Source organism: Triticum dicoccoides, chromosome 4A (genome assembly GCF_002162155.2).
Source record: "Triticum dicoccoides isolate Atlit2015 ecotype Zavitan chromosome 4A, WEW_v2.0, whole genome shotgun sequence".
Classification (NCBI taxonomy): domain Eukaryota; kingdom Viridiplantae; phylum Streptophyta; class Magnoliopsida; order Poales; family Poaceae; genus Triticum; species Triticum dicoccoides.
The window spans coordinates 31,407,691-31,426,576 of NC_041386.1; the positions used below are offsets into that span (position 1 = coordinate 31,407,691).

Below are 18,886 nucleotides of genomic sequence, written 5' to 3' on the forward strand. Positions count from 1 at the left end.
CTCTGTAGTGAGTGCATCGAGCTCGTAAACATGCCTACTTGATATCTGTTTCAGCATGCTCCAGTTTTCACCAAGTCTATGATCTGATTATGTTTTTGCCATGTTCACATGCTTGCAATTGTATTTTCTGATCCCTTTTGGCTCAAGATCACTAAGGGACTTTTGTTAAGCTCTTTGAGTAGCTCCATGCCATGCTTTACTTTGCCATGTTTAGGTCCTGTATCATATTGTTTTCATGCTCCAAAGAGTGCTATCTGATCTGAAATTCCAGACAAGTGTTAATTTCACTAAGTCTGAAATCTGTTTACCAAATGCATTTTTGTCATGCTTGTTTGAACCTGTTAATGGATGAATTGGCCGTAGCTCAGTGCTAAACTTTTGTTAAGCTTCTTGAATGGATCCCTGCCATGTATTTTGATGCCATGTTTGGGTGCTGTAGCATGTCCATCTTGTTGCATTTAGATGACTGCTTGCTGTAAATCGCAGAACGTGGTCATATTTGAATCGCTTGCCATTTCCAAACCGTAACTCCGATTCCGGCGTTCTTTATATTGTTTTCAAGTGATTTCATCTCATCTTTCCAGTGGCACACTTGGATTTCCAAGTTGAGGCTAGGTTCATTCATACCTTGCCAAATCTTGCATATGCATCCCGCATCGCATCCCGCATAGCATACCATCTTTGCATCATATTGTTTGAGTTTTGCACGTGGTTGATTGTGTTCCGTTTGCTTGTTTGTCTTGTTTGGGTAGAGTCGGGAGACGAGTTCGCTAACGAGGAGCCCATTGAGTTTGCTTTCGAGGATCCAGTCAACTCTGACAACTTTGCAGGCAAGATGATCATACCCTCGAAATCACTACTATCTTTGCTTTGCTAGATGCTCGCTCTTTTGCTATGCCTATGCTATGATGCCTACCACTTGCTTATCATGCCTCCCAAATTGCCATGTCAAACCTCTAACCCACCATGTCCTAGCAAACTGTTGATTGGCTATGTTACCGCTTTGCTCAGACCCTTTTATAGCGTTGCTAGTTGCAGGTGAAGATTGGAGGCCGTTCCTTGTTGGAACATTATTTACTTGTTGGGATATCATTATATTGTCATGTTATCTTAATGCATCTGTATACTTGGTAAAGGGTGGAAGGCTCGGCCTCTCGCCTAGTGTTTTGTTTCACTCTTGCCGCCCTAGTTTCCGTCATATCGGTGTTATGTTCCCGGATTTTGCGTTCCTTACGCGGTTGGGTGATAATGGGAACCCCTTGATAGTTCGCCTTGATTAAAGCTTTTCTAGCAATGCCCAACCTTGGTTTTACCATTTGCCACCTAGTCTCTTTTTCCCTTGGGTTTCCGGAGCCCGAGGGTCATCTTATTTTAAACCCCCCCGGGCCAGTGCTCCTCTGAGTGTTGGTCCACCTGTCAGCTGCCGGTGGCCACCAAGGGCAACTCTGGGCTGGCCTACCCGTACCTAGGACAATCTGAGTGTGCCCTGAGAAAGAGATATGTGCAGCTCCTATCGGGATTTGTCGGCACATTCGGGCGGTGTTGCTGGATTTGTTTTAACCTGTCGAAGTGTCTTGAAGAACCGAGATACCGAGTCTGATCGGAACGTCTCGGGAGGAGGTCTATTCCTTCGTTGACCGTGAGAGCTTGTCATGGGCTAAGTTGGGACTCCCCTGCAGGGATTTGAACTTTCGAAAGCCGTGCCCGCGGTTATGGGCAGATGGGAATTTGTTAATGTCCGGTTGTAGATAACTTGAACCTTAATTTATTTAAAATGAATCAACTGTGTGAGTTGCCGTGATGGTCTCTTCTCGGCGGAGTCCGGGAAGTGAACACGGTGTTGGAGTAATGCTTGCGCAGGTTGTTCTCTAGTTTCTCGTTCGCGCTTTGCCCTCTCTTCTCGCTTTTTTTTGCGAACAGGATAGCCACCATATATGCTAGTCGCTTGCCGCAGGTCCACTTACATTACCTTGCCTTACCTATTAAGCTTAAATAGTCTTGATCGTGAGGGTGCGAGATTGCTGAGTCCCTGTGGCTCATAGATTACTTCCAAACCAGATGCAGGGCCTGATGATTCCGCTCCAGGTGACGCGCTCGAGTTCAAGTGGGAGTTCGACGAGGACTCTCAACGATACTACGTGTCTTTCCCTGATGATCACTAGTGGTGCCCAGTTGGGGTGATCGGGACCGTGTCGCATGTTGGGTTATCTTTTATTTTGGCGCCGTAGTCGGGCCATGAGTGTTTGAATGTTGTAAGGCTATTTATGTACTTTGATTGACGTGGCGAGTGTAAGCCAACTATGTATCTCCCCTTTTATTATCTAAATTACATGGGATGTTGTGAAAATTGCCTAACTTGTGACATTGCTTTCAATGCGGTTATGTCTCTAAGTCATGCCTCGACACGTGGGAGCTATAGTCGCATCGAGAACGTGACAATAATCCTTACGGAGCTCGCCATATTAATCACAAAGTCACCAGAAATGTTGCAAAAGCCCGCGTGACTCATGACAAGCATCCGTTGCCGTGTAGTTTGCCACAATGTGCTCTGCCATGTCCTTGTTCAGCAAATCACCTATACATCTCGACGCCGTGCGCTGTAGGGGAATGTCACCATGAATCTGCAGAAGCCTTGAAGGGCACAAAGTTCAACGTCAATTATTCCATTTTTTTGGAGGCAAATTATTCCATTTCCATTCCAGCAAAAGAAAACATTCCATTCCCACCGTTTTACCGTCCTGTGCTATCCCCCCTACTCCCTCCCAAGCCCACGACTCTGATGCCAAGCCCACGGGCGCAGCCCGACCCAACAAAACATGCGGCACGTCACCCGGCTCTGAAACCAAAAAGCAGATCAGCTTCTTTTCATCCCCTTCCAGCTCGCGGCGGGGGTCATCGAAGGAAACCCTCTCCGCCCCTCTGCCCTTCCACCGCCGACCGCCACCTCCAAGGGATTCATCTCTCCCCATCCTCATCCTCCCCCTCCGCCGCCGCTCTGCTGGACCGGACCGGCGTGGAGCAGAGATCCATCAGGGCCTGGATTTGCTTTTCCTGCTGGTGGCGAACCCTAGCCTGCTTCGGATTGCCCGGAGAGCCTGATCTGTTCCTCCCTTCGCGGTAAGCATTCCAATCCAAACGCCTTTTGTCTGTTAAATCCGTCGATTTTTCCCCATTTTTTTTGCTGTTTGGTGGAGTAGTGATAGCAGCCTGTTTCCCACGGAATTTAGGGTTCGAACTGACCCCAATGCTCCTCGTTCCGTCCGCCCCCGATGCCGACGCGCTAATGCTCTGGCTTCTGTTGTTTCCGCAGCAGGGAGAGCAACTGGAGGTTTCGCTTGGCGCTCTGTTGATGGTACAATGAGCAGGCACAACACCCGCAATAAGAACAAGAGGCCACGCGCCGATGAGTCTGCGAGCCCGTCTTATGCTGCTCTCAAGTATGTATACATTGCCTTTTCCCATTGCTGGGAGCTGGAGATTTGATAGGGTGAAGGGGGAGATTTCAATGTGTTTCTGTTGCTGACATGTTTTTTGCTTGGGGTGCTGCTGCCTGTGCTATGCAGGAGGATACATTCCACTGGCGCCATCACGCAAGATGATATTAGGCAACTTTACAGCGTGTGGAAGCCGGTTTGCCAGGGCTGCCATGGGAACACCAAGGACTCACCCAATTGTTTCTGCGGGTTGATCCCCACCACCGGTGGGACGAGGAAGACTGGCCTCTGGCAGAAAAATGGCGAGCATGTCGGTAGCCTCGGCCCTGACCCATCCAAGGACCTCCGTGCTTCCACTGAGACGCCTGCTGGATTGACTAATCTGGGCGCGACATGTTATGCTAACAGCATACTTCAGTGCCTCTATATGAACACTTCCTTCCGTTCAGGCATTTTCTCGCTAGAGCCAGACATCTTGAAGAAGCAACCTGTTCTCGATCAGCTGGCTCGATTATTTGCGCAGCTACACTCCAGCAAAATGGCTTTCATTGATTCAGCACCTTTCATCAAGACCTTGGAACTAGACAACGGTGTCCAGCAGGACAGTCACGAATTTCTCACCTTGTTTTTGTCTCTGCTCGAGCGTTCGTTAAGTTACTCCAAGGTCGCTGTTGCAAAAACTATTGTGCAAGATTTATTTCGTGGAAGTGTGTCGCATGTGACTCGGTAGGTAAAAATGCCTAAATTGGTGCTTTTCTCAAGATTTATTTTGGAAACTGAAGGGATCTGAACTTTAAGTTAGAAGGTTTATCTTCCCAATATTACCACATCGTGTTTGCCTTGTATGCTCCTGTTTGCTCGCATACACTGTGTTTTATTGTCTTGCGATGTTCTGCCGCTACAGAATTACTATAAAAATATCTTAGTTTGTGATTATAATAACAAGCCCGTTATCTTGTCAAACAGCAACAAAATAGTTAGCTGGATATGATTCTTTTTTTGAACTTGCGAGTCCTGTTTTGCTGGATCTTGTACTTAGGCCAAGCTATGTGCTCAGGTACATATCTTTGATTTTGTAATTGGATTGACCACTGAGTGCATTCACAATTTCTAATTCACACAGCTTGCACATACCAAAGTGAATGATAATATGATATGTTAGTTCATTTGTACTACTCATTAATTTTGTGGAGGACTGATGTTGGTTACCATATGCTTAAGGTGTTCATCATGTGGAAGGGATTCTGAAGCATCTTCAAAAATGGAAGACTTCTATGAACTGGAACTGAATATTAAAGGTTTAAGTAATTTAGAGGAAAGTCTGGATGACTATTTGAGCGTGGAGGCACTGAATGGGGAGAACCAATATTCCTGCGAGTCATGTCAGAAAAGGGTAGACGCCACCCGTTGTATAAAACTTCGCTCGCTTCCTCCTGTTGTTAATTTTCAGCTGAAGCGATATGTATTCCTACCAAAGGTGATTACTCTGATCCAAGCTTGTTCATAGTTTTGTGCTATCTGTTGCCCCTGCTTCTGTCTTGTGTGATTTCTCGATTTGTGTGGAAGAAACTTACTAATTTATTTCCTCCACAGACAACAACGAAGAAAAAGATTTCTTCATCATTCAGTTTTCCGGGACAGCTAGATATGGGGAAGCGGTTGTCGGATCCTTCATCCAATTACATTTATGACCTGGCTGCTATTTTGATTCATAAGGGTAGTGCTGCTAATAGTGGTCACTATGTGGCACATATAAAGGATGAAAGCAATGGTCACTGGTGGGAGTTTGATGATGAGTGTGTATCCAGCCTTGGTTTTCACCCTTTTGGTGAAAAACCAGGCAAGTCATCTGATAAAGCGGATCGGAAATCTGAAGGTACTTCTACCGAAGGTTCTGTGGCAAATGGTAATAACAGTAGCCATCATGAGGCTGCACCGACTTCTAATATGGGAGAGATGTTCTCTTCCACTGATGCTTACATGCTAATGTACAAACGTTCGAGCAAGGATGAAAATGGTATTAAAAGCAATAATATTGTGGAAGCCAGTAATAGTTCACTTCCACGCCATCTGATGGATGAGATTGATGCTTTGAATGCATCATGTGTAAACGAATGTGGCGAGTACCTAAGTAAAAAAGATAACCTTTTGGCTTCCATACAAGAAAGGCGCCAAGAAGTAAAATCTGTTATTACAGAAGCACCTGCTACTCCAGACGATGATTCATATTTTTGGATTTCACTAGACTGGCTTCGCCAATGGGCGGATAATGCTACCCCTCCCTCGTGAGTTCTCTAGAGCGCTTGTTTATTTATTTCCACTCTTCTTTTTCATCTACATTTAAATGCTTTATTATTATTTGGTGTCGTGACAACACTATCCTTGCAAATGTTGTTTGTCTCAGTTGCGTAGAAACTCATAACTTATTGCTCATGTGACTACTTCGTATTGTTGTACTTTTTTCTCTAGTATTCTTGTACTGTTAGCTATCTGGATTGTTATACAGTTGGTTATCAAATCTATGGATGATAAATAAAAGCTGGGTGTTAAATGCATATAATGCTCATTTATACCACAATCCATCAAATATCTGAGTACATTCACTACATTGATTTATTTTCCAAACACAACAACCATCATGGCAGTTCGAAGTTTTGTGAAGGCATCATCTGTCTGTACCTCTAGGTTTAACCTATGCTTGCAGTATCTACATGAAAGGAGCTGGCTGGTAGTTGCTAATATTTTTCATTGCTAAGCTCTAGGCTAGATCAGATTTTCTTGATTTGAGATCTATCTTAGCCTTTTGGATTTTCTGTCCGTTCGAATATATAGGGACATAATAGGGTATATTTTGATTGGCCGGGACAAGGTCGGCCATACCATCACATGCATACACAACTATTCATTATCATGAGAAGCAGCCCATAAGGAATTTAACTTCACATGAGAATGCAATGATAACCTAATACCAGTTTTTGATTTCTGAACCCTTTTAGCAAACCGATTATTAGTTTCTTGTGAAATATATGTGCTATCTCAGATATAGGTGCTATACGTAGCAGTTCTTGAAATTTTGTATGGCTACATTCCTTGTTATGCACACTAGCAAAGTGCCAGTGCGTTGCAATGGATACAAAATAAACCAATACATATTCACAAACTTGAATTTCCCCCCCTATTTTTGGTATATATATCACTAAAAATATGGTGTGTTCCATACAAATTTATTCCTCTTATCTGTTTGGGTGAGGCGGTGAGGGATGGGGCTGATATGGAGAGACTAAGTGGTTTTCTGCAAATGTGGAGCAGAGTCGTGTGGTCTTTTTACAAAAATGTCGTAGATTACTCCGCATGTGTTAGATGCAGATTGGATGGTCAGTCAGATGTTTAACACACCATCGTCACCAACTAAATCTTTAATAGGTGTAGATATTCTTCTGAACAAATAGCCTTACGATATTCCTGGCAGGATCCACATAACAACTTTATGTTGGTTTTGCAGTTCCATTGACAACATTCCAATTCAGTGTGAACATGGAAAAGTTCCAGCATCTAAAGTCACATCCATGAAGCGGTTATCGGCTAAAGCTTGGGAGAAGCTACTTTCCAAAGTAAGAATCTTCTCCATTTGTTGGGTTTTATTTCTTTGAATTGTTTCTCTCATTCGGTTTGCTTAGTGGTAATGTTTTACTTTAGTTATTTGCAAGGACACTGTATTTTGTACCTAGTTCTGAACTTCTTATACTAAAATACTGCTGATGGGTATCATTTATATTGTTACATACTAGTACGGAGGAGGACCAACACTCAGCAAGGATGATGTTTGCAAGGAGTGTCTCAAGGATGTAGCAAAAACTGCAGTTTCTGCTGATGTCTATCGTGATAGGAAAGCATCGTTAAAGAATCTTGCAGAAGCTGCACTTGCTGGAAGTATTCCAGAAGGTCCTTCTTACTTTATTTCGAAGACATGGTATGGAAAGGACATCCTTCTCAGATTCTGATCTTGGTTCTGTACGTGACTTGCTAAAGATAAACATTTTTTACGTACAATTAGGATTATCCTCCTCAACTACTGTCTTTGTGGAGCTATTTATATACAGACATAATATTCTGCTTAAGGCATGACTTGCTGAAGCTAAACATTTTTTACGTACAATTAGGACTATTCTCCTGAACTACTACTGTCTTTGTGGAGCTATTTATATACAAATACAATATTCTGCTTAAGGCCCTTCCAAATTTCAGTCCAGTTATATGATGTACTATAATGTGTTTGTAAGAATCTTTATCTGCAGTTCCACCAACATGAGTCATATGCTAGGTCTGTATGTTGTGTTTACTTTTTACTGCCTTCTAATGGTTGCTCTGTATTGATTGCCCTTCTGTGCAATACTTCAACCATTACCATGATGTGGGATGTGGCCAATCGTCATAGTTTTCTTGATTGGGGTTTTACACCTTAACCAGTTTCCAGTTATAACCTAAGTATGTCTCACAGTTGTTCCATGAATTTGACACTGAATGCTTCTTCTGTTGATGTGCACTCATGCATAGTCTTTTATCATTCTTCCCGTTTTGCTGTCCCAGTGGTTGCATTACGTTACCAAATCACAGCTATCTACTAGTCTCATACCGATCTATTTTGCCGTTGCTCCCAGGTTGTCCCATTGGCTGCGAAGAAAAAATGTGGATATCACTTTTGATGCTGATAAGGGACCAACAAGTGCTCTAAGATGCAGCCATGGGAATCTTCTTCCAGAGCACGCTTCTGGGGCAAAGCGGGTATCTGTGCCAGAGAGCCTATGGCTATTTCTCTATGAAACCATCGCAAAGGAAGCTGATGATATTGTGACTTTTCCGTCAGATACTCAACCATGCGAGATCTGTGACCACAAATTGTCAGCTGTTGCTTCTGTTGAGGATAGTCTTAGGTAAGCTAAAAATGCCATAATACAGTGAACTAATCAATGTCAATGCCATAATACAGTGAATTAATCAATGCCATATAATTGGACTCACGGTTAACAATGTCATAATACCATGGATTATTAATGTAAGATAATGAACTGTTCACTTAAAGTGGGTGGTTATATTAAGTTTCTTTTGGCATGTTATTTGTCTCTTCAGAGCGGTGAAACTGAAGCAACGACAGAGCCATGAAAAGTTAATCTCTGGGAAAGGCTTTGCACTTAATCCTGGACAAAAATATTATTTGGTTCCTTCGTCGTGGTTGTCAGAATGGAGAGCTTACATTACAGCGACTGGAAAAAATGTTTCGTCGTTACCAGAACCTCAAAGTCTTGAAGTTGCTATAAATTCACTTAAATGTGAAAAGGTAAACTATCTCTTCTCTGTTCTGCTGATAAGTCGTCCTACATGACGGTATGTGTGTTTGGTTCTGAAAAGGCCAGGAAAGACTTGAACTCTAGTATATAAATTTCTATAGTCAGGTAAGTGTGAAGCTTGCTGTTAGGGTAATATGGCTAGAAGTTAGCTTACTATTCTCCTATTGTGAAACAATGAGATGAATATTAGCACTTTTTGCAACACATTGGTGAAGACTGACTGCTAGGATAATTTGGGCAAGGAATTGCACTTCTGCACACTGTAAATTGTTTATAATCTACCTATAAGGTCGTGTGGTATACCAGTTGGATTCATTGAGTGAGGCCCAAGAGTCATACATATATAATGCTGCCCTTTTGCATTCTGTTAATATCTGCCAGTGTAATAGTTTAGAAATGTAATAGTTTTACAGAGCAAAGCAAGACACAAGAATGGGATAAGATATAATTTTGACATGAGTACAATCATACTTTGAGAGCACTACCAAATAAGTATGCATCGTAACTACCTTCATATCTGTGGCATGACACATGTTTGGTGCTCTTGCCTAATTGATTTAAGAATTCACTATAAGTTGTTATTTCGTCACTTCAAGTGGGGTTTAATAGAATATTGTGAAGATTTGTTTGGTCAGCGAGAGATGTTTAATTTGACCCCCCTGTAAATGATGTATGTATGGTGGGTAATTGATGCATGGTTCCTTTGCATATTGATATTTTTAATGTGGGTCTCTAGGAGACTCAATTTATTTTGTTGACTTGATTTGGCAAATTTGCATTACCACCACCTTTGTTATCTAGTTATTATGTTATAAACTATGAAGTATTTCTTTTTGAATATTTTGATCATTTTTCAGCATTCTAGATTGTTGCAAAGGCCTTTGGATATAGTTTACAAGCGTGGGGGCATCACCCAGAAAACATCGAATGTAAGTTCATGTGGTCTTCATAACTTATCTTTCCTACTCCTCTCTTTGTTGCCTCTTTTTGGGCTAGCTGTTTTCTGAAGTCTGTCCATAGCGTTGTTGCTCATTGGGACGACTTGATTTTTTTTGTTGTGTGTGTGTGTGTGTGTGTGTGAAATTGATGTACATTGGTTGTAACGATGTTCCCCCAGATTGAGAGCTCGAGCTCCAGCTCTTTTTGTTCAGAAGCAGATGATATCTGCTATAATGTGCTGTTCCTCTTTCAAATATGCGACATATCGGTTTCGAACTAGTATTTATTTGTTTCATGAAGTTTGTATGTGGTAAAGATGATCTCCCAGATTGGGAACTCGAGCTCTGGCTTTCTTGTCAGAAGCACAGGAGGACGTCTGCTGTGCTGTTCTGTTCCTCTCGAAATATGCGGCATATTGGTTTCGAACTAGTATTTATTTGTTTAATAAATTTTTTATGGATCTATACTGGTAAAGCTTATGAATATAAATGCATACTAATACTAGATAGAAAGTATATAATTCTTATACATTATTATTTAGTTGCTTTCCATTGCTGTTTTGGGCATTGTTTTACTGATATGTTTTGTTGCTAGATGAAAACAAATAATCTTGACGTTGTGGGTTAACTATATACTTGGTTTTCAGACTGATGGGTTAGCAATCATCTCAGAATCCGACTGGCAATCATTCTCTGAGGAGTGGAACGTTGCACATGCAGATGGCGCATGTGCTGAAATTGTTTTTAGCAAGAGCTCAGAGGATAAACCGCACGAGTCATCTGAAGCAATGGTAATATTGGATAAAGATCCGGACCAGTTTATTAATGGTGCAAATGGTGACTCGGAGGACTGTAGACCCTATGTCAGAACTGATCCTGAGGTAAACTAAATATTCTAGATTAGAGTTATTGATTTGCATATCTGACCATAACATTCTTATGTTAATGTAACCTGGTTATCATATGCACAAGCACAATGCGTCGCCTTGCAGTTGCCGGCTTGCACACTTGACTAGTTAAAATATGAGAATCTAAACCAGTAAACAACAATACTACCAGGAAAGTATAATGAACAAGAAACTGCAATAGTGCTCTTCTTTCATGTAGGTTAGTCCTGATGACATGATGTTTGAGCAATTAGAAGCTATTTTACTACAAGTGTGCAACATTCCTTTTCAATAGCTCTCCTGTAAACCATCAAGGTCGCAGCTGTGACAGCCTCTTCAGCTTTTAGATACGAGTTGTTGGTTGTCGTCTCCTAATGCATGATTCTAAAGTGTAAACCATCACACAAGAGGGAATGGCAGGGAGACGGTGTGTTGGATGAAAAAAACGGCAGAATCTTGACTCACGCCTCATAGATGAGCTTAGTGATAAGGTTTACGTTGTTAGCTGAGTGCTGTTCCCTTGTAGTAGTTGATTTAATCAATTAAAAATTTCAAGCAATGGAATAACTGTACCTATCTGATGAGTAAGAAGTGCATATTCTACTTTCCCCCTTTTTTTTATCTCAACTCTACTTGTGAATTTTGTATGCTAGGTTTGTGAAGAATGTATTGGAGAAAGAGAGAGCTGTGCATTGGTGGAGAAACTCAATTACCAGAACGAAGATATCCATGTTTATCTTGTGCGTGGGAAAGAAGCACCAAAGTCAATTAGGGAGGCATCTGCAGCTCTTCCTGTTCCAGATCGCCGGACTTCAAAGCGTTCTCGGAGAACAACCACAGGGAACTCAATCAGTTTGAAAGTCTCTGGTTCTACAACCGTCTATCAGTTGAAACTCATGATATGGGAATCTTTAGGGGTATGTCATGCACATCAAAATTTTACTTTATGCAAACAGCCGAGCACCGTTCCTCTTGCATTTCATATACAAAAAGGGAAAAACACAAGAAAAATTAAGAAGAAAACTTCAGCTGATTGGTACGACTGCCACTTTGTATCTGTTTCAGCTGAAAGAAGTTCGCTAAATAAGTATCAGTATTGAGTCTTGTGACCGGTACCCTATAGTTCAAAACCTTCTCGACTGGAAGGCATATTTTTCAATTAATCTTATCACTTGCGTGCGTTTGAAATTATTTGAACTGTACAAAAAAATAAGTTTGAACTTAAAATTGTAAAGCTTAACATCGTTAGCTGCAACTGGTAATTATGAAAGTCATAAGCTCCGGTTAAAAGTACCAGGTGCTTATCAGTTAGACCCAGCTATCCTACATGTAGTTTTAAGGTATTTTTAGGGCCTTACAAACCGGGAGGGAGGGTGTACTAAAAGGAGGGAGGGCGCACCTACACATGTTACTAAAAGAGAGAAGTGCATATTACACCCCCCGACTCTAGCCCTAGTCTAATATACATCCCCCAACTCCAATACCGTCTAATGTACACCCCCCAACTCACAAAACTGGCCATAATTCAACCCTCCCCTCCCTGTTGACCGGTTTTGACCCAGTTTGACCGGTTTTGACTGAGTGAACAGTAAAAAATAAAATTTTAAAAACCATAAATTTTTTTTGAAAAAAATTCAAAAATGGTTCAAGTTTTTTTCACCGCGTGAACAGTAAATAAAAAAAAATCACCTTTTCAGCATGTTTGGACACCTGAGTAAATTTGAGATGTCCGTAAATTCGATTTTTTTTTTCAAAATTTCAGCTTGGCGAACAGTAAAATCGATTTTTTTTAAAACCCTTTTTTTGCATGGATGATGTTTGAGCGTGTGCTGATTTTTTTTGGATTTTTTTTCCGAATTACTGTTCACCATAAAAAAAAAAGGGCAACCTGTTGCATGTAGCTCCCGCTTGCGCAGGGTCCAGGGAAGGGTCCGACCACTTTGGGTCTATAGTACGCAGCCTTTCCCTACATTTCTGTAAGAGGCTGTTTCCAGGACTTGAACCCATGACCTCATGGTCACAAGGCAGCAGCTTTACCACTGCGCCAAGGCTCCCCTTCTAATTACTGTTCACCATGCTGAAAATTTTGAATTTTTTTCGAATTTACGGACATCTCAAATTTACTCAGGTATCCAAACATGCTGAAAAGGTGATTTTTTTGAATTTACTGTTCACGCGGTGCAAAAACTTGAACTTTTTGAATTTTGTCAAAAAAATAATTTTTTGTTTTTAAATTTTTTATTTTTACTGTTCACTCAGTCAAAACCGGTCAACAGGGAGGGGAGGGTTGAATTCTAGCCGGTTTTGAGAGTTGAGGGGTGTATTTTAGACGGTATTGGAGTTGAGGGGTGTATATTAGACTAGGGCTAGAGTTGGGGGGTGTAATATGCACTTCTCTCTTACTAAAAGGATCGTTGCCTATGCTGTGATTGTTCTGAACCTTTTGAGCCTATCAGTTGGCCCCCATACCATTCATCATACTGGAGTACTGTAGCTATACATCGCACTTGCTGTTGAAATATGGTTCCCACCTTTCTCCAACAGCTTAAGCTTTCAAGTTCACTAGTTATGCATGCAATTCAATATGGTATTAGAGCCAAGTAGTCTCGAGTTCAAGACCTGGCCAATGCACTTTTAACAAAACAGTTGCGGTTTACATCGATCCCATGAAATTCTGGAGGAACCTAGACGTGAGGGGAGTGTTGAAATGTATTGGCCACCAGCTTTTGGATTAACTGGTCGGTGCATGCATTTCAAATTTCAATACTTGCATGATCAGTTGATCACATTTTTTTGGATTTTATTGTGCTTCCTTTTCTGAAGCATTAGTAATGTTCACAGTATTGGCAAGTCAATCGTCCAATAACCTAGTTTTGACTTGATATGGGCATACATAATAGTGCAACGTTCCTTGGCTGCTGGTAATCGGTAACTATTTTTGGTCTAATGCCCCCCTTCTCTCCATTTTGTTTAAAAGAGGGGGCACACCTACACATGTTACTTTTATTTTATGCCTGGGTGCAGAAATCTTGCTTGTTTGGTTTGCATTGTGGTTGTCTGCTTCAGTCCAATTTTTGCTGTTGTCATATTTAGATTGTGAAGGAGAATCAGAAGCTTCATAAAGGCCCTCTTGAGATCGAAGAGGATTTTGCGACTCTTGCTGATAAGTGCATTTTCCCTGGGGATGTTTTGTGGGTTAAAGATTCTGAATTGTTTGAGGACCGTGATATAGCAGGTGAAGCCCTAACAACTATGATGACTTGAACATTTCTGAAAACATTAGATTGTTAACTTTGCTATCCTATAATATTTCAGATGAAATTTCAGAGCCGAAGGCTGATGCACTACCTGCTGAGGAAGGCTTTCGTGGTACACTATTGACATCAAGTGTATCAGCTCAGCTTTGTCAGGACATAGTATCGAGTGAATGAGTTTTCATGTGATCTACATCGCTGCATGCATACATTGGCATCGCTGCTGGTTACTCTTGCTTAGAGGTGAAACTCCTACTTCACTTCATATATATTTTTGTTTTTTGTCAGTAGACATCATCAGACTAAAAAACGTGGCTAGGCTGGACCGAAGCTCAAACGGGCCTAAGTTGACTTTCGAGCTTAGTGCTAGGCTTGAGCTTGGCTCGGACAAAACTCAAATAAGCGTAGAGCTTAGCATAAGAAAATACAGTGTTGTTTCATATGGAAATTTAGTAAAGCTGGACTTGGTGTGTACGCTATTGAAAACTATGCTGGCCCATATGTGAAAAGCTGGAGTATCTCATGCTCAGCTCCCACAAAATAAGTACGTTTTCAATATTACATGTAAGTGAGTTTTGTCGAGTTACTACTCTCGTTATGCTCACATGCTCACTCGCCTAGGACTCACGGAGCTGAGTTCGAATAGCTTGGTGTGGTGATTGCTGCCCTCTGTTTTGCATCGTAGTATGTATGTATAGTTAATTAGTTAGGTCTGAAGGCTACTAATTACTACTACCATATTCATAAATTTTATGCTATTCTGAAAACTTAACTTCCGTTTATCCTCCATGCTTCATTTGATTTCTTTATCTACCAGCGAATCCTCTCTGTTAAGTTGGTTCTAGACGAAATGCCCATGCGTGCATTGCTTTTTTTACTTTTTCTTTTGTCCATTTCAAGGCCCGACTCCTGCCAATATGGTCGTCTTGCTGATGAAGAAAAATACCTGGCTAAATTTAGGCACTAACATATGCTCTCTCTTGTATCCAGGAATCTGATGTTTGGTCATACCAAGTTACGGGATCCGCTGGACGTGGCTGGAATTTTCGTCTATGGCTGTCTCCGTGCTTTGTCTTTTCAATCTGTTGTATCCCAATTGTCCACAGTGAGGGGAAAAAGGAAGAGGTTCTGATGCACTCTTCTCTGATGTAATTACTTAGGTGTAGTTGATGACTATTTCTGGCTCTGCCGCTCGGCGTCAGCGTAACCTTATATTTTTGTTCATGAGAGCCGTGGGAAACTCCCTTGTACGGTTGGGACTATGTCGACGTTTTGGCAAGGAGCCTTAAACTAGCTAGCGTCTGCTTGGATGGGAATGGTAGGGTCTGTTATTCTTTTAGTCCCCTCTGTGGCTTTTATACTAACCGGGCTTTTCGCGGGACTGCTTGCATGTTCTGGTCACTGGTCACATGGGAGGCCCAACATACCAAGCCAGGCCAGGCAGGTACCCTTGAATCAAAGAAATTAAAAACTTCTCCCGCAAAAAAAAAAAGAAATTAAAAACTTAGCATGCAAATAATGAAAAACTGTCAAGTGTAAGTTCAATGTGCCCCAAGATGTCAGCTAGCTTACGTCCTCATGCAGTCACGCTTTCGTCAACTGACGATTTAAGTTCTATTATATGAACTTTGTCCAGCGAGGTAAAATCAACTTTGCGGAACAGAAAATCTAACGCTCAATGACACGAGGAAGGAACAAAAAGTTCAGCTTAGAGCAACAATACATGATGCTGGTCTGGTGCAGGACAATTAATCATTTCTGGGAAGTCTAGCAAGCTTAAGCAATCTGTACGTTGATGTACTGCGCTGGAGTACCCGTTCCGTTGGAACCCATCATCCGGCACGATTCCTTTAGAGCATCTACAGCTCAGCGCCTCAAACCTGCCTCAAATGCTTGGACATGCTTTATTTGTAATGCCGGGTTCTCACAACGACATCATCGTGCTTCAACGATCTCTGGTATTCAGGAGGCTTTGCAATGGGAATCACCGCGTGCAACTACACTATCAACGGCCGTGACTACAACATGGGATACGGCCTTGCCGATGGCATGTATCCTCGGTGGCGGCGTTTGTGAAGACCATATCGAAACCATAGGCAGGAAACAAAACCACTTTGCAACAATGCAGGAAGCAGCGAGGAAGGATGTGAAGAGGGCATTCAGAGTGCTTCAAGCTCGTTGGAGAATTGTTCATGGAGCTGCAATAATGTGGGAATCAGAAACTTTGTGGTAGCTCGTAACATGTTGTGTTATTTTGGACAATATGATTGTCGAGGATGAGGGTGATGGTGTTACCCGAAACTTTCAATCTACTATTTATTTTTAATCATGGCAGTATAAAGAATACTAGAGATAATAAGAATTACAACCAGACCATCAAGAAAGAACTACCCTGACCATCCAATTGATCCTGTCTCCTCGTGAATTGGCTGCCCCATTCCCTATGGTAGGCTGATCTGACGAAAACTGTCCATGCAACAAAGTCTTTTACGACATCAGTGTTGAGAGGGGTCTGAAGGGTTTGCTGGACATCGCGAGAAAACATGTCCCCAATCAATATCTCATCCTATTTTTCGGAGTGTGGGTTAATGAGATCCTCAACCTTGGAGAACATAATACCCTCATGTGGTGTAATAACTTTGCGTGGTGGACCAGAACCGATCCAGAGATCATGCCATATGTCATTTGGGATCAGGTTCACACTCCCCAAATGTGATAGTTTTTAAATGTCCGAATTTCCGTAACAATACTTTGCCATGTATATGATGATCACTCTTGGTTCCTACCTCCAAAATATTTCCATCCAGATAGTATTTATCGTGTAAGACACATGCACATAAGGAATCGTGGTTCTGAATCATTCGCCGACATTGCTAACATAGCAAGATTAAAACTATAAAGGCCTCTAAATCCCACCCCCCCTTCTTCTTCGGGATACACATCTTTCACCATGCGAACCAATGCATTTTGTTGACTGTTCATTGTCTCCCCACCAAAAATTTGAGAGCTCATCTGTGATTGCTTTGCATACCACTTTAGGTAATTTGAAGACTGACATAGCATAAGAGGGAGTTTCCTGTATTACTGCTTTCACCAAAATTTCTATACGAGAGAGAGATAACATATTTCTCTTCCCAACTCTTTAGCCTCTGACACACACGATCTATAAGATGTCGAAAGCAATTGCTTCCTGTTAAACTATATGATACCCCACACGTTGTTGTGGGAATATTTTACAATGTATTTCAATGAGATTTGGTTGGAACATGAGTATTTAGAGTAATAATATGGAATTAAAACTAAAAATACATATGATATATTGTGTTTGATTGTGTATAGTCGTAAAATATTTATTATATGTACATATCATAGTAAAATGGAAATTCTCATGCATATTTGCATATTGAAGTGGACTTTTTCTTCTGCATGGTTGCATGTTGAGATGCGTTTTTTTTCATACATGTTGCATGTTGAGAGAAATAAGTTGGTGTAGGCTAGCTATTTAGTTATACACAAGGTGTTGCAGGAACTATATTAAAACAAATGCATAAGTATTTGCTTGAAAATAAACAGAACAATTGTAAAGGTGTTCTCGGTTTTACATTTAAAAAACCTACGGAGTATAAAATGATGTGTAAAAGGTGAGAAACTTTTGAATTGAACTTAATGTAACACCATCTTTTAACATAAATTTGAAGCATGAACTATATATTTGGAAAAAGAAGAAATACTTGCATAACTTGATGAGGTGGTATGGTTTGCATGGATATACAATGCAAAATTGTAACTTATGCGTACATGCATTACTTTTGATTCCACACAATTTCGATCAGACAATTATCAATGATTGAGGTGATGTGGAAGCATGCATGTGCAAAAAAAAAATCTAATAGTGAGGGTTAGCCATTTATGTATAGAAGATAAGATCAACCGCCAAAAAAAAGGGTATAGAAGATAAGATTACAGACGAGAAACTTACATGAGCACCATTCTCACTATTATGCTCTCTTATAGGGACTCAAGTGCACGAGATCTCTGTGTCTCCAGGACAATCCCGCAAAGAATACATCATTAGAAAGACAAGGTATTTTATATGGAATACTCCTAGTAAATTAATTCAACGGGGACCATAGGCCCTCCTCATTCTGTTTTTAACCAAGGCAAACCTTTGCCTTTTTTATTAGTTCAAAAGAAGTTTGTTGTCCAGTTAATCAAAGAAAAAATGGGCAAAAAACTGGCGCAACAAACACACGCCCACAACTCACCACAGGTCACCACTAGCCTAAATGGTCACGGAGATAAAAACTCGACTCAGCTGTACATCTCTGTTGTCACTGCCCCTAGTATGAAACATGGTTTAGGCTCAGTTGATCTAAAACCACATTAAGCTCAGTTGATCCGTCAATGATTAGTAGAGCAGCATCGTGGCTGGACCTCGCAAGAATGCTACTGACATTGCCCATTTTACGTAGCACGTTTGGAATAAAAGGAACCGGTACATGTTTGAGAACTTCATCGCCCACACTGATTTTGTCGTTGGTCATATCATTTCTGATCCTGAGATGCTGGGCGCCCCTGCCTTGCAGTTGTAGCTTCTTGCCCCTTTTTTTCCTCTCTTGAACTCATACTTTTTTTGTCAAACTCTTGAATTCGTACTTGTATCATATAATGCAAAGGCAGAACCCCATCTATAACCTTAAAAAAGGATAGCCACCGCATAAAAAACCCTCAAAAAAGGAGAGAAAATTTTCTTATGGTAAGGATCAAGCAGACTTTCAGTTCACTTATGGATGACATCATCATCATACAACAGATAACTCAAAATCCTGAAGAAAGAAATCTAATGAAGAAATGGGAATATGCCCGTTTCCAGAACTGATTTGTTGACCACTACTCACATTAAGATCCAGAAGTTTTTATTTCCTCGCTGGATTGTAACTTTCTCGAGTGGTATGTTGAAGGTACTCAAGATGTCCAAAACCTTGTGAGCCCACCCATCAACTTTGTCACATTTGATCTCGACGATCT

The 18,886-nt window shown here is 41.2% G+C and overlaps 1 protein-coding gene across 2 annotated transcripts; it reads left to right on the forward strand.

Moving 5' to 3' along the window:
* Nucleotides 1–2,854: 2,854 nt before the first annotated feature.
* LOC119284760 (ubiquitin carboxyl-terminal hydrolase 26-like) lies at nt 2,855–15,216 on the forward strand. Of its 2 annotated transcripts, none has more exons than XM_037563923.1 (15): nt 2,855–3,117; nt 3,311–3,437; nt 3,564–4,160; nt 4,656–4,911; nt 5,028–5,719; nt 6,937–7,045; nt 7,223–7,404; nt 8,093–8,365; nt 8,562–8,769; nt 9,637–9,708; nt 10,365–10,598; nt 11,258–11,521; nt 13,698–13,839; nt 13,920–14,101; nt 14,849–15,216. In XM_037563923.1, the coding sequence occupies exons 2-14, from the start codon at nt 3,358–3,360 to the stop codon at nt 14,033–14,035; spliced, it is 3,225 nt and encodes a 1,074-aa protein (XP_037419820.1). In that variant the 5' UTR covers nt 2,855–3,117; nt 3,311–3,357; the 3' UTR covers nt 14,036–14,101; nt 14,849–15,216. The 2 variants fall into 2 exon arrangements, with proteins under 2 accessions (XP_037419820.1, XP_037419821.1); XM_037563924.1 differs by having other exon boundaries at nt 3,314–3,437.
* The last annotated feature ends 3,670 nt before the right edge of the window (nt 15,217–18,886 follow it).

Coding starts and splice junctions, on each gene's coding strand:
- LOC119284760 (XM_037563923.1), top strand. CDS start 3,358: ATGAGCAGGCACAACACCCGCAATAAGAACAAGAGGCCACGCGCCGAT. Junction 3,438..3,563: donor CCGTCTTATGCTGCTCTCAA/GTATGTATACAT, acceptor TGTGCTATGCAG/GAGGATACATTCCACTGGCG. Junction 9,709..10,364: donor TCACCCAGAAAACATCGAAT/GTAAGTTCATGT, acceptor CTTGGTTTTCAG/ACTGATGGGTTAGCAATCAT.